Source organism: Aquarana catesbeiana, linkage group LG03, assembly GCF_042186555.1.
Source record: "Aquarana catesbeiana isolate 2022-GZ linkage group LG03, ASM4218655v1, whole genome shotgun sequence".
NCBI classification, from domain to species: domain Eukaryota; kingdom Metazoa; phylum Chordata; class Amphibia; order Anura; family Ranidae; genus Aquarana; species Aquarana catesbeiana.
In genome coordinates, this window is record NC_133326.1 from 625,714,648 (window position 1) to 625,736,612 (window position 21,965).

Below are 21,965 nucleotides of genomic sequence, written 5' to 3' on the forward strand. Positions count from 1 at the left end.
TTATTGAGCATCTCTGGGGAGCCCTAAAAATGGCTGTCCACTGACAGTCCCCTTCAAACCTGACGGAGCTTGAGAGGATTTGCAAAGAAAAACGGTAGAAAATTCTGCAAACCAGGTGTGCCCAGCTTGTCGCGTCATTCCCAAAAAGACTTTAGGCTGTAATTGCTGCCAAAGGTGCTTCAACAAAGTATTGAGTAAAGGGTCTGAATACTTAAATACATGTGACATTTCTGTTTTTTTTTTTTTTGTTTTTTTTTATAAATACAGACATTTCTCGTTTTATCCTGATCTTAGGTTAATAAAAGAATTTGCATGTATTTACGGAGTGCCGGTGTGTTACATTTCCATTGTGTCTGCACATGGAGTAAGTGCTGCTGTGCGCTCTCAGCTGATAGACAATAGTTGGAGGGATCAAGTGAGCTGATCAGTAACTGTGTTTTCTTCTGTGTAAGATTGTAAGAGATCATCCCAGCTTGCAGGATTTGGCTGGAAAATCTCCTTTGCAATATTGTGTACCTCCATCCAGAGAGGCTTGCAATTGCCCTCAACTAGGTCATAAACCTTCAACCAAGAAATGCTGATAATCGGGAAAGAATGGCTTGCCTTTCTCAAGTTGTACATGCCCAACACTGGGTCTGATTATCTCCAACGAAAAAAAAAAACACAACCTTCATCTCATAAAGCTCAACTGAAGGCATTTTTCTAAAACAGGCAGGCTATTTATCTCAGAAGTGACATGTAATGTTTCTTCTGCAATAAAATACACCTGTCAGCATTGTATGGCATGTAAAGTGAGCTGTGCATCGCCAGAACGATCGGTGTGCTAGAATGACTGATTCCTGCGCATGTACAGGCGTTATGTCATCCCAAACCAGCCAATGAAAATGCCCAAAGTCGAGTACTCATGGAGAAGATGCCAGTTTAGGGACACCTCGTGGACTTCGGAAGTTAGAGAGGAGGCAAGTATAAAGACTTTGTTTCCCAATCTAGCAAACTGCGTAACCATTTTATCCAGGTTTTGGGCAGATTAAAGAAAAAAGCACACATTATTTTATTCCATTATAAAATACAAGCTTAAATTCTTGCAAAAACAACATGTCGGAAAATAAAATAAAGATAAAATCTCATGTTATTTTGCTGCTGTTCTAAAAGCCCATTCCCATGCATAATTTTAAATATACCTTAAAGGCCAAGGTCACCTTTGGAGCATGTTGCAAGTTACACCCCATATTTAGGGTGTAACATGCTCCAGAACCTTCCCTCGCACCCCCTAAGACAGCAGGTGGGAGTTCTTCTCCCCCGCAGCCGCTGTCACAAAATCGACAGCTGTGAAAAGCTTCACCCACACAGCTGGGTCATTCATTTACTGAGATCTGTGACAAAATAAATTACAAGTCCTGTCTGCCACTGTGGCAGGTGGCTTGTAGTCCATTGACACTTCCTCCAACTTTCTAACTGAGAAAGCTGGAGGGCATGCCTGCAGGAACCTGACATTGCATCCGTGATCCACTGATCGCAAGTGCAAAGCTTTGCAGGCTCCTCGGAAAAAAAAAAAAAAAAAAAAAAAAAAGAACTTTTTCTCTACAAAAATATGTTGAATACATTTGAGGTCCGACATGCTGCGTAAAAACTATAGCTCAGTAATCAAGAGGAAGCTTGAATTTTGCGGACTGAAACTCAAAGTTCAAGAGGGCTTTATTTTTCAACAAGAAAAAATAAACCAACCACACTTACTGCAACCAAACAGGTTATTTGAAATGTACTGAACCTATTTTATAGTAGATGTAAACTGTAGCAATTAAATCATTACTGTAAAATGATTAGTCATCTTAATAGATTAGTACAGCACATTTTTTCAACTTGGACCCATGAAACAATATTTCCAGCCAGAGGCATTTAACTGGTCTCGACTCAATCTGGTATAATGAACACAAGTGTTCCCCAACCAATTTTTGTTCTCTCTCCGCTTCTCTACCCCCCTCCCCTTACCTTTGGAAGGACCCATCTTTCCTTTCCTGTTACTGTAGACAGTTAAACCTGTATAAGATATACTTTATGGTCAAAATGTTAAGGGCGCCTTTTTTTTGTCGTGTTTCCCCCCTAAAACCAAATAAAAAATATTGAAATAAAAGGTTAATAGCACCTGACCATAAAACATTTAGACATTGACAAATTTGTTGGCACCCTTACAGCACACTGAAACAATGCTTCATTCCTTTTGAAAGAAGTGATTACATCAAAAGCATTTGTTAGTACCTTAATGCTCAATGATGTTTGAGCAGTAATACTGTTGATTAAAAAGGGATTTAGACTATGGTATGGTGAATAATTGTAGGCTGTGGGATATGTAATATAAAATCCCTCTTCTACATATACTTACAGTGCATTCGTAAAGTCATACCTACCAACTTTCTGAAATGGTAATAAGGGACACCTACTAGAAATGTATGCAGGCATAGGACTAGGGGGTCGACCAATTATCGGCGTGGCCGATATTCGCTTTTTTTTGAAAGATCGGTATCGGTAACAAACGTACCGATATTGCTTCAAGTGGTTGTACTGGGGTTATGCCTGCAGCCATCACCCCTATACCATTCTTTAGAGCGGACGGTCGGCTTTCTTGTTGTAACAACCGATTCGGCTAATGCGGCTAAGCAGCCGCTCGACCGTTATCACAAGTAGCAGGACGGAACATCCCTCCCCCCCAACCCCTACATAGGACACACCCACTCCTCCCTTAAAAGGAGTATTGTACAAAATAAAATGAGTGGTTCAACCCACAATTACCACTACTATTCCTTTATATTGGAATTTACAAATGCATCAATTTAGAAATTGAATGAAAGGTTTAGCACAGTAAAACACTTTTTGATAAATAGTGCATTTTATATACAACTATATAGATCAGACCAAAATGAGAGACAAATGAGGAGGAAAGAGAGACAGAGGGACTTTGTTCTGAATGAGGGACAGTCCCTTGAAATTAGGGGTAGTTGGGAGCTATGACAAAATATTCAGACCCCCTTCACTTTTCAATTTCGCTATGTTGCAGGCTGATACTAGAGTTGTTTAAATTCAATTCATTAATCTACAATCAGTGCTCCATAATGACAAAGTGAAAACAAAATTTTATAAAATGTTTGCAAATGTATAAACACTTCAAAAATCTCATTTCTCTTGATCAGTGCTCAGATGTTTCTACACCTTGATTTGACATGATCTGGAAAGGCACACACATTTCTATAAAAGGTCACACAGCTGCCAATCCATACTGTATCAGAGCAAAAGCCATGAAGTGGAAAGGAACTGCCTGCGGAGCTCACAGGATTATTGCAAAACAGACCTGGGGAAGGCTCCAAAAAAAGTTCTGCTGCACTGAAGGTTGCCAGAAGCACAGTGACCTCCAAAGTTCTCAAATGGAAGAAGTTTGGCACAACCAGGACTCTTCCAAAAGCTGGTAACCTAGCCAAACTGAGAAATCGGGGGAGAAGGGCCTTAGTAAGAGAGGTGACCAAGAACTTGATGGTCACTCTGAGCTCCAGTGTGGAGATGGCACAAAGTTCAAGGACAACCATCACTGCAGCCCCCCACCGATCTGGACCTTATTGCAGAGTATGGCAGAGTGGCTAGATGGAAGCCTCTCCCAGGAACTGCTCATCACCTTCCCAACTGTAAAGCGTGGTGGTGGCAGAATCATGCTGTGGGGGTGATTTTCAGCAGCAGGGACTGGGAGACTGGTCAGAGTTAAGTGAAAGCTGAATGGAACAGAGTACAGAGATATCCTCAATGAAAACCTGTTTCACAGCGACAAGGACCTTACATTGGCCCAAAGGTTTACCTTTCAACATGAAAACAATCATAAGCACACAGCCAAGACAACAAAGGAGTGGCTTAGGGACAACTCTATGAATGTTATAGAGTAGCCCAGCCAGAGCCTTGACTTGAACCCTATTGAACACCTGTAGAGAGACCTGAAAATGGCTGTCCACCAACGGTCCCCATCCAATCTGACTAAGCTTGAAAGGATTTTCAAAGGCTTCCCTCTCACCCCTCCTCCTCCCTTTTTTATTTTTTTTATTTTATTGTTTGGATGAGGTGGGGATGGCAGGTTCTAGATATTGTATAGCAGGGTTCGTTTGATAAACGATATAATTGAGAAAAGTGATTTAAGGTAGAAGAGCAAAGATAAAAGTGTATATATACAGTCTACTCTATTTTTTTTCTTTGTTTTTACATATCTTTTTGTACAGTATTGTATGGTTTGTCCTAAATATAAAAAATGTTATAATAATTGAATTATAAAAAAAAAAGGATTTTCAAAGAAGAATGCAAAGCCTGTCACGTCTGTTTAGCTTGCACCTATTTAGTAAGGTTACTTTGCGGTATAAGCAAGGAAGCTTAGACCTCTGCAGAGTATAAATGTGCTTTACTATACAAAAATGCTGTACATACAAAACTATTACAATATTAGGAATTCAATACAAGACTGACAGCTATAACAAGCAAGATGCCAAGCAAATAAGCAGCAATTATGGTCTGTAAACAGTGGAAGTACGCTTAAGTATTACTTAACTCAGGTTACTGTGTGTTCATGATCTCCGTAGCCAACGAGGACTCAAGCTTCTAAGCAGTTGCTGGAGATCAGGTAAGAGCGTCTTCAGGTTCAGGCTGGCACAGACCTTCCTTCCTTGGTGTTAATGCATTATGGAGTCGTCTCTGTCTCTGCTGTTGGCTTTTATTTGGGAAGTTTCAGGTTGTCAAGCTTTTGTCCACAACGGTTACAAACTTGTTTACCTTAGTTACCGAACAGACTGTTCCAACTGTACCATCCCCACATGTGCGTAGCACCTTTGGATTACTGAGTTTTCAATTAGAGAGGCATTTTCAAATTCTACCTCAAGATGGCACTCTGGTATCATACATGCCATAGGTTATATATGCCAGGTTGTCAATATATTGTTTATTACAGTTACACAACAATAGACTTAGTCAACTGAAATACAATGGTATTTAAGTTTCCATTGTTTGAGGACACCCTGTGTAATTGTTACAAAGGCATTCGTTTGAGAAGTATCCACTCAAACACAGTCTGATTTCTGTTTCTTTGACAAACTACTAAACAGATTGTTCCACACCTACACTAAAGTCTGAGAATAAAATCATATTTATATAAAATGCAACACAGCGTCATATACCCAAAAAGGCTCAAGGCTCTAATTGCTGCCAAAGGTGATTTAACAAAAGTACTGAGTAAAGGGTCTGAATACTTAAAGCAGAGTTCCACCCAAAAGTGGAACGTCCGCTTGTTTGTCCCCCCCCACCCCCCGCAGCCGTTGCAGTAGGGCTCCCTTACTGGCAACGGCTGCACCCGACAGCCAATCAGAAGATTGTCTGGTGTGCCGGCATCATGGGCTCCCTGGACAGGCAAGTGTCAATATATCAAAAGTCAACAGCTGCAGTATTTGTAGCTGCTGACTTTTAATTCTTTGTGGGGTGGGCGGACCCCCGCTTTAAGTACATGATGTGATATTTCAGTTTTTCCTTTGTAATAAATTTACAGACATTTCTAAAATTCTGTTTTCACATTATCATTATAGGGTACTGCGTGTAGATAAATGAGAAAAAAATGAATTTAAACAACTGTAGTATCAGGCTGCAACATAACAAAATGGAAAAAAAAAAAAGTAAAGGGGGTCTGAATACTTTATGAATGAACTGTATTTAGAAATCTTTATTTTCTATCGTTACACAGTTTGATATTTTGCCGTTATCTTGCATATTGCTTTTGTATCCATGTAGAAAGCTGTGATTGTTGGGGCATGGCCTGGAGCGGCATGAAGTAGGACACTAGTGACCTGAGCTCCACCGGCTGAATATCCTGCACCATTTATCCTGGGACCCCATCTACTCCCCGAAGGCCCGACTTTTGCTGCCGCTACATCAGGTATCTCCCTAGACCATGTCTCCGCCAAAAAAAGCCACAGATGCGGCGGCTAAGCTAGACAAATATCGCCGGCAAGACAAGGACACCCCCCCGGGACAAGATGATGGTGCCACGCCGGGGGAGGGGGCATCCACAGGAGCGGACACAGCGAAGGTGCTGGGGGCTATCACAGTTTGCCAAGAAGCCATCACAGCCTGCCAAACAACCCTCACAGCCAGGATTGAGGAGGTAAAAATAGACATCTCCCTAGTGAGACAAGATTTCCAGAAGCTGAGGGAGAGGGTCACAGATACAGAGACCTGTCTGAGCAACGTGGAGGATTCCCTCCCCCCTCTCCAGAACACCACTGATGCCATGCAGCTGCAGGTTCACCAACTCCTGCAGAAACAAGATGACATTGAGAACAGACTCCGCCGCTGCAATCTTAGATTCATTGGCCTGTCCGAGGGGAAAGACCCCGACCCCCCCACATTCCTTGAACGACTGCTCTGTGACACATACGGCAAAGTTATTCTCCCCCACGTTCGTCGAACGAGCGCACCGTATATGTCTGGGAGACCGCCACCGGTATCGCAAAATTCCTCAACTTCAGGGACAGAGGCGCTATTCTGCAATTAAGCAGAGAGAAAGGGAATATTCCTTTTGGAAACAAGATGATTGCGGCCTTTCTGGACTCTTCTGCAGAAGTACAGCGCCGACACAAGACCTTCACGAAAGCCAAAAGACGCCTTTGCATCAAACACATAAAATATGCAATGCTGTTCCCTGCACATCTTCGAATAGAGGGGGAAGACAGAGCGTGTTTCTTTGAAGATCCTGATGCGGCAATTGCCTGGCTTGAGCAGAGAGAAGCACCCAGATAATGCGATTTACCCCTTTCTTTTTTCTCGGGCCCTCATTCCTACCCGACTCCTTTCACACTAAAAGAGAAGCTGCATGCTCTCTGATATGATATTGTTGCCCGATATGTGCCCCCCTGGGACACAGAAACACTTGGTACTTAAACAGCAAGTCTGCAGACATGTACCTTGCAAATATTCCCTCAACGCTGCATCATAGCTACCACCAGGGGTCACTGCTGCCCCATATCTGGAATGATAGACTCATACCGGCTCTACCCTTTCCTTTGCTGAAGATGACTTTTTGATTGCAGGCCTCACTATAGGGTCAGCCTTTCACCATCCTTCCTTGGATATTTCCATGTTTACCAGTTCTTCCCGGCGGAAGATGACAACCCACTAGAGAGCTCACAACACTAAGTGAGCATAGTCCTATAATGTGTTACGTTGTACAGCGAAGTTTCGCCCCATGTACAACATTATGCAACCTGTGCTGGAAAAGGGTGGACACTGCTCTGCTACCCATATCCTCCTTATCCTAATACTGCTGCCTATAGCACACCAGCACTAACTACTGTCCTGTGTTTATTATTGCTCTTCAACGCGTTCTTCACAGGTTGGCAGTTTGGGTTGAAAGTCTGCACCAGTTGGGGACAGTGCAGGGCGGGGAGAGGCCACCCGTAGTTATTTCACTGCACTCTCCTGGGAATGGACCGGTGACAGAACCTAGTCAGGTAACGACACTGTTTAGGGACTTCCTCCTTGATAGAAAGTTTTGGTACCTTCTCAGGCCTTCAAATCAATTGGGATAAATCCCAATTACTCCCTCATGACAACTTCTCATCGTGAATATACCAAGCCCTGCTCCTTTTACAGAGAGTAGATAACATCAAATACAGACTACTCGAGACCCAGCTGACTATGTGCAACTTAATATAATGGCATTATTTGAGATGCTTAAACAGAAAAACTCAAATTTGGACCCGACTCCCTCTGGGAGTCATGGGCCGAATAAATCTTGTAAAAATGGTACTATTGCACAAAATATTATAAATGATATGGCCCTCATCAGTGTACTTGGTGTTTAAGCATTTCAAATCAATGGAAGCAATACTTAAACCATTTATATGGGGTACCAGCAGACACAAACTCCCCTGGAGCAAACTAAAAAAGCCTACCGACCTTGCCGGAACTGCTCTACCAGACTTCAACATGTACTATTTAGCTACTCAAATGTCACAACTATGTCACATTGACAAGGTTGACAGAGACAGGTTCCTTATCTACCTATGTCTCAAATGGTCGCATTCGATCTTAGTCCCCTTGGTTGCAATAACAGGAGGAATAAGGGGCGCTGAGAGGATGGGTGATCACAAATCCTTGCTTTACCAATACAGGCGGGTGTGGGATATCAAATTGGACAAGCTCAAATTACCACAAACCCATGACTATACTTCCCCTGTGGCATAATATAGCCCTCCCAGAATTTCACTCAATCCCAAACCCCAAACTTTGGTGCTCCAGGGGAATATTCTATTTGTCTCACATTACACATGATGGGGAATTAAGGACTATTGACAGACTGAAATCCGAACTTATGCTACCAAACCATACCTACAAATCCGCCACGCCTTTCAAACACAATTCCTCCTGGACAACCCCCCCCCCAAGACAATAACCCTCTAATGGGAGTGATTAAAAGCACTGACCCCAAAAAATTGATCTCTCACTATCATAACATGCTGTCACTCCCTCACGCATCTACATCAGCCTGTGCATTGAAGACTAGCTGGGATGGGAGGGAGAGGTGGGATCCAGAGGATGAGGAGTGGAGGGAAGCCTTAGATACCTGTAAACTAGTCTAACCCAAACTCTGACCACTTGACTCAGATCTTTATACTGCACCGAACATAACTTACACCACTAAGAATCTCCAGGTATAAACAAGACCAATCCCCCAATGTGTAATCAAGAAACAGGAACGTTCTAACACCTAATCTGGAACTGCCCAAAGATTCAGGAATTCTGGGCACAAATAGTACAGTTTCTCCATGACACTATGGCTTCACCCCTGACATTACACCCCAAGCCGTGTCTGCTGGGCATTTTTCCCAGAACCAGACAGATAAATTTACCAAGATCTTCTCAAACAAAACTCTCTTCTCTGTGAGGAAAGTCATAGCCAGGCTATCGATGAGGCCCAGTCCGCCAGAGCTCACTAACTGGATAGTAAAAGTGAATAACACTCTGCCCTATAAAAAAAAAAAAAATCATGTATTCTCACAGAGGATGCCCCTAAAAATATAATAAGATCTGGGATAGATGGCTAGACACCCCTGAAACCTGCGTTCAACAGGGCGTCACTATGCCATGAGCCTCCAGAACCCCAACGCCGCTACTAACAATGCATGGAGAAACTGGAAGGAGAGACCATAGGATGTGATTGTTGCCCAATCACCTGATAAAGTGTTTAAGGAACTTCAAAACCTTTGGATTCCCTCACAGTTCTTGGCCATTATGGCTTACACTGTGAAACAGAGGCGGCTTGGTTATAATTTGGGGCTAATTTTCTGAATCAGGCATTGGGTACCTTGAATCTGTGTAGGGTACAATGAAATCTCGAATCATGCAAGGAACATACTTGCCCAGTGTCAGAAACCTTGTCTCAGTTGCAAGTCCTGAATAATGACCCAAAAAAAGCTACATGCACCCAAGAATGGCCGAAACAAACCATTGGACTATTCTGAAGTGGCCTTCTATGAGCCCTGATCTGAATCCTATTGAACATCAATGGAAGAAGCTAAAACTTGAAAGTCACTATTCAAACCTGAGCAGTTTGCTCAAAAAGAATGGATCAAAATACCTGTTGAAGGTACATAAATCGCCTGTTTGCTGCAAATGCCTTTATAGGCTGTACATCAAAATATTAGGTTAAGAATACTATAATTTTTGTCCGTGCAAAATTCACTTGTTTTAACATTTAACCACTTCCCATCCAGGCCAATTCTGACATTTCTCTCCTACATGTAAAATGCATATTTTTTTGCTAGAAAATTACATAGAACCCCCAAACATTATATATGTTTTTTTTAGCAAAGACCCTAGAGAATACAATGGCGGTTGTTGCAACTTTTTATCTTGCACGGTATTTGCGTAGTAATTTTTCGAACACTGTTTTTTTTTTGTTTCATGCTTAAAAAAAAAACAAAAAAAACAAAAAAAAACAAAACATTAAAGTTAGCCCAATTTTTTTGCATAATGTGAAAGATGAAGTTACGCCGAGATACCTAACATGTTGCGCTTCAAAATAGCACACGTTCGTGGAATGGCGCCAAACTTCAGGACCCAAAAATCCCCATAGGCGACGCTTTACATTTTTTTACTGTTTACATGTTTTGAGTTACAAAGGAGGTCTAGAATTATTGCTCTCACTCTAATGTCCGCAGCGATACCTCACATGTGTGGTTTGAAGACCGTTTCATATGTGGGCAGGACTTACGTATGCATTCGCTTCTGCGTGCGAGCACACGGGGACAGGGGCGCTTTAAATTTATTTATTTATTTTTTTTTTTTATTGTAATTTTAATTTTTTTTTAGTTTGACACTTAAAAAAAAAAAAAAGGATCACTTTTATTCTTATTACAAGGAATGTAGACATCCCTTGTAATAGGAATATGGCATGATCGGTCCTCTTTACAGTGAGATATGGGGTCAATAAGACCCCACATCTCACCTCTAGGCTGGGAAGCCTGAAATAAAAAAATAAATTTGACGATCACGGCTGATGATGTCTGTAGCTGCAGGCATCATTCAGATATACCCCTGCAAAGTCAAGGACGTCCCTGGATGTACCTTGGGCGGGAAGTGGCTAAAATATTCTACTATAATATACTACTTTTGTCATTTTCAACTTATTTTAGAGAAAACTGTGGGTTCTTCTTTCTTCGTGAAGGGTCCTAACAAGTTTGTGAGAGGCTGTAAATGAGCTTAATGAACATCCTATTCCAAGACCAGGTGCATAGAATGAAGCATGTATCCACGAAGGCTCCCTCAAACAGTAGCATAAAAGAACATTTTAGACAATTGTGCAATTCTAACTTTGTGGTAACAGCTTGGGGAACTTCCTTTACTGTTCGTGCATGACCGTGCACAAAGCCAGGTCCATAAAGACTTGGTTTGATGAAACTAATATGGAGGAACTGGAATTAACTACACACAGCCCCAACCTCGATCCTATTCAACACCTCTGAGATGAACTGAAACGCCAGTTGCAAGCCAGGTTCTCATACAAACCTTTTTTGACAGAATGACACAAACCTGAGCAGACGCTTCAGGCCAATTCATACTGACTTGTGCTAAATGCATGTACATTTCCATCCAATTTATTTGAGCCTTAACGTGTACTGACATCCGTTGACATAATTTTGCATTTTAGTGCAACGCAACATTATGGTGTTAATAAGACAGATTAGAAATGATTGTTTTTCAGATGTCCTTTTCGTTGATCTGCATTTTACAGCTGTGCTAAAATGCACTGGTGTGAATTGGCCTTTCAATACCTTGGAGAATGCTTCCCAAGAAGAGTATTATAGGCTCAAAGAATGTGTTTGAGGGGTAATGCTTGTTTTGGAATAGGATACCCAACAATCATATACCTAGTAACCTGGTCCTGTAGATTGCGATAGACCCAACCAGGACAGGGGCTTGACATTACTTATGGTATTTAAAAAAAAAAAAAACACATTCAAATGAAAAAAAAGCAGGTTGGCCCACTCTTGCCTACTCTAAGCCAGGTGCCCTTCCAGCTTGTTTGCTGATAACCACTGTTCAATCAATTGGATGACCGCACACCACCCATTTAAGAACTCCATCTTTATCCATTCATAAAGCAATAGACAAGAGATGAATGGAGGCACTTGATGCGTTTTACGTACACAGAAGCTTAACTATGGAGTGTGACTACGATTAAAGGCCTTGCATGAAACGCGACAGGGGTCCCCATTCATCTATGTGTATTTCTTTTTTTGACTAAAGAAAGGTAGAATATAGAAATAGTTAGTGTGCGGTAGAGCTGCACGATTCTGGCTAAAATGAGAATCACCATTTTTTTTGCTCAGAATAAAGATCACTATTCTCATGGCGTAACATTTTTCACATTAGAAAAATGTGGCTAACTTTACCGTTTAGTTTTTTTTTTTTTTATTCATTGAAGTGTATTTTTTCCCCAAAAATTGCTTCAGAAAGGCCGCTGCGCAAATACAATGTGACATAAAATATTGCAAAAACCGTCATTTTATTCTCCAGGGTCTCTGCCAAAAAATATAATATAATATAAATATATATATGGAGGTTCTAAGTAAATTTTCTAGCAAAAAATACAGATTTTAACTTGTAAGCATCAAGTGTCAGGAAAAAGCTTAGTATTTAAGTGGTTAAACTGACCTCATTTACAGACCGAAGTTCATCCCTTTGATCTAAAAGAACCAAATGATACGATATAGTTATCTCTCAGCGCTGAGCAATGTTGATAAACATTTGCTGTCTTTTTGACACTTGTTAAATAAATCGTGGAAATGCCGGATTAAGATGGGGGGGGGGGGGTTAAATCGAAATTTTTGTAACAATTAATCGTGCAGCTCTAGTGTGCAGTCATCAGATTCCTGAACAATAAAATAACCATTACTTTTTTTTAGCTGTTTTATGGATTACCTTTATACTGGAATTCAAACAACGCATTGTTCTTTTATAAAATCAGTAAGATATACTGTAAAAGTATTTAAACAGGACATCAAACAGATAAAAATGCAAAAGAAAAAAAAAAAAAAAAAAAAAAAAAAAAGACTTTGCCAAAATGTGTACTTACTGAAAATACCCTAGTGTCTCCTTTACTTGGCATTAAAAGGCACACCATTATTTAACATTACCTGTTAAATAATCAGCAAAGGAAAACTGAAGGATCTAAACCTGGATTGTCCAATAAAATGAGTAACACTGAAGCTGTAGCTGAATTACTGTGACCGCCTAATTAAAAGGTGGAGCTCACTGGAGCAGGCTCTGTTGTAGGAAAAGAAGAAAGGTACGACAGGAGGATAAGGTGAATAGGAGGAATTAATGAAGCCATTAATATGCAACTGTAAGGGCTCAGACATACAACTGCTGATAGACAGGTCTAGGCACAAAAGTATATTAGGTCACAAAGACAAAACAGTACAACTGTTAAACAACATAGCTTTGGTATTCAAGCAAATTACACAATTTTCAAAAACTGTCCTTTAACTAAACATGCTACTTAACACACCCGCTGCTACCTCTCTTGTGAGATTGCCATTACTTGGCTATGAAGGCCCTAAATTCTTGATCCAGGGCCTAAGCCCTTCCAACTTCCACCTCGGCCTACTAAGACATCTTCTTCCTTCACAGGGGATCAGTTGTTGAGCAAGGTTTATGCCCAAAGCCAGGAAGAGCAGGTTGAGGATCCACTTATCAATATAGAGTGGGGTCAGGTTCCTATAACCAAAGTTAAAGTGGTAGTAGACCACTGTTTTTTTGGGTTTTTTTTTTTTTTTTTTAAACCTGCAAGGCAATGTCATAATGTGCTAGTATGCATCGCATACTAGCACATTATGTGAAACTTACCTTAGAACGGCGAGCTGTCACTGCTGAAGGCGCTTCCATCTTCAGCCGGTCTTCCTTCCGGGTTCACAGACTCCGGCTGTGCGAGTAGCCGGGGCTGCGATGATGTCACTCCTGTGCATTTGCGCGGGAGCCGCCGGTCACGGCACAGGACTCTGAAGGAACGGCACGGGTGACCATTCCTTCAGAGCGCATGCCCCGGTGATGTCATCGACTGCATCTACAGTAAATATCTCCTAAACATTTAGGAGATATTTACAGTACCTATACGCAAGCCTTATTATAGGCTTACCTATAGATAAAAGCTATGCATTGGAGGTCAGGATCCTCCTACCAATAAACAGAGGGGGGGGGGGGGGGTCAGGATCCTCCTACCAATAAACAGAGGGGGGGGGGGGGGTCAGGATCCTCCTACCAATAAACAGAGGGGGGGGGTCAGGATCCTCCTACCAATAAACAGAGGGGGGGGGTCAGGATCCTCCTACCAATAAACAGAGGGGGGGGGGGTCAGGATCCTCCTACCAATAAACAGAGGGGGGGGGGGGTCAGGATCCTCCTACCAATAAACAGAGGGGGGGTCAGGATCCTCCTACCAATAAACAGAGGGGGGTCAGGATCCTCCTACCAATAAACAGAGGGGGGTCAGGATCCCCCTACCAATATACAGAGGGGGGTCAGGATCCTCCTACCAATATACAGGAGGGTCAGGATCTTCCTACCAATATACAGGAGGGGGGAGCCAGATCCTCCTATCAATATACAGGGGGGGGGGGGCAAGATCCACCTATCAATATACGGGGGGGTCAGGATCCTCCTATCAATATACAGGGGGGGGGGTCAGGATCCTCCTATCAATATACAGGGGGGGGGTCAGGATCCTCCTATCAATATACAGGGGGGGTCAGGATCCTCCTATCAATATACAGGGGGGGGGTCAGGATCCTCCTATCAATATACAGGGGGGGTCAGGATCCTCCTATCAATATACAGGGGGGGTCAGGATCCTCCTATCAATATACAGGGGGGGTCAGGATCCTCCTATCAATATACAGGGGGGGGTCAGGATCCTCCTATCAATATACAGGGGGGGTCAGGATCCTCCTATCAATATACAGGGGGGGTCAGGATCCTCCTATCAATATACAGGGGGGGTCAGGATCCTCCTATCAATATACAGGGGGGGTCAGGATCCTCCTATCAATATACAGGGGGGGGGTCAGGATCCTCCTATCAATATACAGGGGGGGGGTCAGGATCCTCCTATCAATATACAGGGGGGGTCAGGATCCTCCTATCAATATACAGGGGGGGTCAGGATCCTCCTATCAATATACAGGGGGGGTCAGGATCCTCCTATCAATATACAGGGGGGGTCAGGATCCTCCTATCAATATACAGGGGGGGGTCAGGATCCTCCTATCAATATACAGGGGGGGGTCAGGATCCTCCTATCAATATACAGGGGGGGTCAGGATCCTCCTATCAATATACAGGGGGGTCAGGATCCTCCTATTAATATACAGGGGGGTCAGGATCCTCCTATCAATATACAGGGGGGTCAGGATCCTCCTATTAATATACAGGGGGGTCAGGATCCTCCTATCACTACAGAGTGGTTTAGAACAGGGCTTGACCAATTTGTTTTGAATCTAGGAGCCAGCTAAAAATGTTAGGAGCCAGTTTGTGTGCACTCACAATCAACATTTTCATGCGTAGGTGCCCCAAGGTGTGTGTTTACGTTTGTACACTATATTGTCAAAGGTATTGGGACGCCTGCCTTTACACACACATGAACTTTAATGGCATCCCAGTCTTAGTCCGTAGGGTTCAACATTGAGTTGGCCCACCCTTTGCAGCTATAACAGCTTGAACTTGTCTAGGAAGGCTGTTCTCACAAGGTTTAGGAGTGTCTGTGGGAATCTTAAACGTCATATATTGAGGTGCTGGTTAAATGCGAAAAAAACAAAAACTTAGTAAGACCTCATTAATAAAAACACTTTTCAGTGAATAACTCAAATAAATAAATATCCAAATGATAAACACAGTGTAACTTTGTGCGTGTTCAACCTTAAAGGGGTTGTAAAGGTTTTTTGTTTTTTTTAAATAACAAACATGTTATACTTGCCTCCTCTGTGCAAGGGTTTTGTACAGAGTGGCCCCGATCCTCCTCTTCTGGGGTCCCACAGCAGGGCTCCTGGCTCCTCCCCACATCGTCATCCCTCGGAGACCCACATTTCAAGGGAGTACTTGTACGGGCGTGCTCCCGAGTCCTGCTACTGGGTCCACTGACAGACGGCAGGACATGGCGCGCCCCCCCCCCCCCCATGTCACTGGATTTGATTGACAGCAGCGGGAGCCAATGGCTGCTGCTGCTATCAATCTATCCAATGAGGACCTGAGACAGCGGCTGATGCTTCTGGGCTTGTTCTCGTCGCTGGAAATATCTGGGTCAGGTAAGTAAAAGGGGGGTTGCTGCACCACAGAAGGTTTTTCACCTTAATGCATAGAATGCATTAACCACTTCAGCCCCGAAAGAATTTACCCCCTTCTTGACCAGGCCAATTTTTTGCAATAGGGCATTGCGTCGCTTTAACTGACAATTGCGCAGTTGTGCAATGCTATACCCAAACAAAATGTACGCCCTTTTTTTCCCAACAAATAGAGCTTTCTTTTTGTGGTATTTGATCACCTCTGCGGTTTTTATTTTTTGCGCTATAAACAAAAGAAGAGCGACAAAAAAAACAAAAAAAAAAAAAAACATTATCTTTTACTTTTTGCTATAATGAATATCCCAAATAAAAAAAATAATTATTTTTTTCCTCAATTTAGGCCGATATGTATTCTTCTACATATTTTTGGTAAAAAAAATAAACAAATAAATCGCAATAAGCGTATATTGATTGGTTTGCACAAAAGTTATAGCGTTTACAAAATAGGGGATAGATTTATGGCCTTTTTATTTTACTAGTAATGGCGGCGATCAGCGATTTTTAGCGGTACTGCGATATTGCAGCGGACAAATTGGAAACTTGTCACATTTTTGGGACCAGTGACCTTTAAACAGCGATCAATGCTATGAAAATGCACTGCTTACTGTATAAATGTCACTGGCATGGAGGGGGTTAACACTAGGGGGCGATCAAGGGGCTAACTGTGTTCCCTATGTGTGTTCTAACTGGGGGGGGGGGGGTCTGACTAGGGGAGGAGACTGATCTGTGTTCATACTTAGTATGAACACACGATCTGTCTCCTTTCCCCTGTCAGAACACAGATCCTGGTTCTCACTCTGTTACAAGCAATCGCGGGTGCCCGTCTGTCATCGCTCCCGCCGGGCACTCGCATCAGCTCCGGGGACACACTGTGGGCAGCGCGCGCCTCCTACATTCTTAAAGGGCCGACGTACAGCTACGACGGCTCGCCCAGGGGAGCCAACCTGCCGCAGGATAACTGCGGTGGCTGGTCGGGAACCGGTTAAGGTGAAAAACCTTGAGGGTTTACAACCGCTTTAATTCTGCAATGCCATATAAATGCAAACACCTATAATTCCATCTATAAAATAAACAAGTGTGGAAATAACTCTGAAAACAGCTGAAGAAAAAGTCCTTGTGAATTTGAATATATCTCTTCACATCCACTCCAATAGATATTCACCACATGCAATATAATAATAAGTATTGTTTCTCTCCTCTGTGCTTAAATAATGTGCACCTCCACCTAAAGTAAGGGGGGCCACTCACTAGATCAATTTGGGCCACTAGGACCCTCACAGCTTTTGGGGGGGGGGGGATTTGGTTTCTGCGCTGGGTATATTCTAGACATCCACTCACCGATCTGTATTCTTCAGTGATTTCACCCGGGTTATCTCATAATAAAAAAGACAATAACCAATAATCGTGCAATACGTTTAATAACAAATTTATTAAAATAAGAATAGTGGTGCACTCGCATTTAATTGCACCTTGGAGCAGCACCCACCATGCAGAGCCTTGGGTATTACAAATCTCAGCGCTCATGTACCAGAGCCGTCAAGCGTTCCACCTGGGCCAGACGTGACATCAATGGAGACTCGGAACTTCCCGATGACCCCTTCCAGTGAAATACATCGAGGTCTTTACATTGGTGGAAGTTTCAAGTATCCATTGACGTCAAATCCGGCCCAGGTGGAACGCACGCCGCCTCTGGTACCCAAACGGCGGCGAGATTCGTAATACCCAAGGCTCTGCATAGTGGGTGCCGCTCCAAGGCACAAATAAATGTGTGTGCACCACTATTCTTATTTTAATAGATTTGTTATTAAACATATTGCACGATTATCGGTTATTGGCTTTTTTTATTCTGAGATAACCCTGGTGAAATCACTGAAGAATACAGATTAGTGAGTGGATGTCTAGAACATACCCAGCGAGCTGCACGATTCTGGCCAAAATGAGAATCACAATTTTTTTGCTTAGAATAAAAAGATGATTCTCTCAGGACTCTCGCATGATTCTCGCAACGTAAAATCTTTCACATTATACAAAAAAAAAAAATTGGGCTAACTTTACTGTGTTTTTTTTTTTTTTTAAATTCATTAAAGTATATTTTTCCAAAAAAATTGCATTTGAAATACAACTGCGCAAATACAGTGTGACATAAAATATTGCAACAACCACGATTTTATTCTCTAGGGTCACTACTAAAAAATATATTCTAGCAAAAAAAAAAATGATTTTAACGTGAAACCAACAAATGTCAGAAAAAAGGTTTAGTGTTTAAGTGGTTAACCTTTCCTCACTTACACAAAGTCTATTCCTTTGACAAATTGTTACAATGTTTCTAAGTTCCACTGCTAAAGAATGTTGTGATTCTTGGCAGACTGCCCGTTTTTTTTTTTTCTTCCTTTCTTTTTATGGCTGTGGCTTCAGAAGAGCAGACAGAATTCTTTGCATAGCAAGAATCGCGAAACACTTTTGTTAAGATCGCAAACGGGGATAAAAAAAAAAAAAAAAAAAAAAAAAAAAAATCACGAAAGCAATTCTTGGCAATTAATCGTGCAGCTCTACCCAGCACAGAAACCAAATCCCCCAAAACTGTGAGAGTCCTAGTGGGCCAAATAGATCTAGTGCAGTGATGGCGAACCTTGGTACCCCAAATGTTTTGGAACTAAATTTCCCATAATGCTCATGCACTCTGCAGTGTAGGTGAGCATCATGGGAAATGTAGTTCCAAAACATCTAGGATACCAAGGTTCGCCATCACTGATCTAGTGAGTGCCCCCCCCCCCCCTTACTTTAGGTGGAGGTGCACATTATTTAAGCACAGAGGAGAGAAACAACACTTATTATTATATTGCACGTGGTGAATATCTATTGGAGTGGATGTGAGGAGATGTATTCAAATTCACAAGGAATTTTTCTTCAGCTGTTTTCAGAGTTATTTTCACAGCTGTTTAATTTATAGATAGAATTATAGGCGTTTGCCTACATATGGCTTTGCAGAATGAAGGTTGAAAACGCACAAAAGTTACACTGTATTTATCATTCGGATATCCATTGATTAGAGGTATTCACTGGAGTGTGTTTTTATTAATGAGGTCTTAGAGTTTTGTTCACATTTAACCAGTTCCTCAATATATGACGTTTAGGCTCTGTTCACACCTACTCAAAACTACACCTAAGGGAGTGGAAAAATGGACTTTGTAGGCACCAATCGTAAAATACAGTAAGAAAGGGGGGGGGGGGGGAGGAGGAAAAGAGAGGGTTAGGAGAGAAAGGGGTTTAAAGACAAAGGGGGCTAGTAGTATAGAGACTCATGTACCATAAGGCCTACCTCGATGGAAGATAAAAAAGCGCAGAAAGCTGAACACCAGATGCTGCCAAGCTCAGCCTAAAAATGGCTCAGCCGCAGTGGATGGTAAGAGATCTAAATACAAACAATATAGTGTAAATTGTGCTGCCAGTTACTATAGCTGTATGAGTATATAGCAGAACGACAACCAAGTTCTGCAAAAGAATATTAACTAGCCAATCCAAACAGTAAAAACTGAAGGTGACTCAAACTGCTCCTGAAGAAGCATTCAATTGCGAAACATGTAGAGCTTTTTTAGTTTGTTGTCTCTTTTCATTGAATAGAGGGTTATGGTCTCCCTCCATGGTGTGAGGGCTACCCCTCTATATGATGCAATTTGAAAATGAGAGAGCATGAGCTATTGCTTTACTTTGTATTGCAACACTCTTTTAATATATGTGTTTGTTGATTTTTGTATATTTTGTGCATAATAAAAATTTTCTTACTGTATTTTACGATTGGTGCCTACAAAGTCCATTTTTCCACTCCCTTGGGTGTAGTTTTGAGTATTTGTAGATTTAGGACGTTGGCACTGCTCTACCTATTAAGTCTCCACAGTCCATCCTGTGGTGAGACTTGGCACTTCTGTTCACACCTAGATGTTTTTTGGCATTTTTCTGCTGTAAGCCTCAGCTCTAAAAATGCCCAACAAGACAAATCCCATTCATTTAAATGGCCCCTGTCCACATCTGAGCGTTCTGTCGCCTGAAGCAAAATGCCTGCCGCTTAAAAAAAGTACAGGAGCTTCTTTTTTTGGCACATTACAGGCGTTTTTCTGCTTTTTACATTGGTGACCCTTTGACCTGTGCAAAAATTGCAGTAAAAATTGCATGACTTTCTGCCTGAAAACGATACGCTGAGGTGTGAATGCAGCCTACAGATTGGTTTTTGGCACAAGCCGAAAATTGAAGGCAGCAGTAAATTGTCGTATTAATTTGCACATAGGTGGCACCATGTTTTTAGTGTCTGAGAATGTTTGACCATTCTTCTAGAAGCGCATTTGTGAGGTCAGTCACTGATGTTGGACGAGAAGGCCTGGCTTGCAGTCTCCGCTCGAATTCATCCCAAAGGTTTTCTATAGGGTTGTGCAGGCCAGTCAAGTTCCTCCACACCAAACTCGCTCATCCATGTCTTTATGGACCTTGCCTTGTGCACTGGTCCAGAATAGTTTGATGGAGTTTGGGGATGGCCCCTTCCTGCTCCAACATGACTGCGCACCAGTGCACAAGGCAAGGTCCATAAAGACATGGATGAGCGAGTTTGGGGTGGAGGAACTTGACTGGCCTGCACAGAGTCCTGACCTCAACCTGATAGAACAGCTTTGGGATGAATTAGAGCAAAGACTGTGAGCCAGGCTGTCATGTCAAACATCAGTGCCTGACCTCATAAATGCACTTCTGGAAGAATGGTCAAACATTCCCATAGACACACTCCTAAACCTTGTGGACAGCCTTCCCAGAAGAGTTGAAGCTGTTATAGCTGCAAATGGTGGGCCAACTCGATATGGAATCCTACGGACTAAGACTGGGATGCCATTAAAGTTCATGTGTGTGTAAAGGCAGGTGTCCCAATACTTTTGACAATATAGTGTACATGTGGGGGATCTCAACTTTTTTTGGCAAGGGACTTTATGCGCTTTGGTATAACTTAAATTTTTTACAATTAACTTTTTTTTTCTATCACATAGGGAATAAAAAGTCCCCTATGTGATGATTTATGTGGTGACAGGTTCTCTTTAATGAGACATTCAGGGTCCAAAAGACCGTGGATGTCTCTCCTGTACTCCACTGAATGAAATGCCGTACAGACTGCACTGTATTACACTCTTTCGCAGCCATGATTGCCATGGAAACTGTCATTGAGTACACCGAAGTGTTGTCATACATAGAGCTTCACAGTGAGGAACAAGATAGGGAGGAGAGATATCCGCTCTCCTCCCTCCCCTCTACCCTGTGGCGCCCACTATGCCGGTCAAGCAGAGCCAGGGATACATAGGATGCTCATTAATATACAGAGGGGGGTTCAGGGTCCTCATTAATATACAGGGGAGGGGGGGGGGGTCAGAGTCCTCAATATACAGTCGGATCAGGCTCCTCATTAATATGCAGAGGGGGACAGGCTGCTCAATAATATACAGAGGGGGTCAGGCTCCTAAATAATACGGCTGGGGGGGGGGGGTTCAGGATCCTCAATATATGGGGGAGGGGGGGGTCAGGATCCTCATTAATATACAGAGGGGGGGGGGGGGGGGTCAGCCTCAATATACATGGGGGATGGTAATAATATATATATGGGGGTCAGGCTCCCCATTAACATTGAGAGGGGGAGGGGTCAGGCTCCTCATTAACATACAGGGGGGCAGGCTCCTCAGGATACAGAAAAAGGGGGTCAGGCCCCTCATTAACATACAGGGGGGGGGGGGTCAGGCTCCTCATTAACATACAGGGGGGCAGGCTCCTCAGGATACAGAAAAAGGGGGTCAGGCCCCTCATTAACATACAGGGGGGGGGGGTCAGGCTCCTCATTAGCATACAGAAAAAGGGGGGGGGGGGGTTTGAGGCTCCTCATTAGTATACAGAAAAAGGGGGGGGGGGTCAGGCTCCTCAATATATAGAGAGGAGGGGCCAGGCTCCTCATTAACATACAGAGGAGGAGGGGGGGGGGTCTGGCTCCTCATTAATAAATGGAGGGGGGGGGTGTCAGGCTCCTCAATATATATATAG

General features: G+C 42.7%; 1 protein-coding gene across 5 annotated transcripts in view; it reads right to left on the minus strand.

The window, feature by feature from the left end:
* AKAP8L (A-kinase anchoring protein 8 like) overlaps positions 1–21,965 on the minus strand; it is a 65,423-nt gene that overhangs the window by 42,942 nt on the left and 516 nt on the right. Inside the window, exon 1 of one of the 5 annotated variants that reach the window (XM_073622392.1) lies at positions 12,226–12,259. The exons of the other annotated variants lie outside the window; for them this stretch is intronic. Coding sequence (XP_073478493.1) covers positions 12,226–12,230 — 5 coding nt within the window. The 5' untranslated portion in view covers positions 12,231–12,259. Of the gene's footprint in view, positions 1–12,225; positions 12,260–21,965 lie in introns of those variants that run through there. 5 annotated transcript variants of the gene reach the window in all.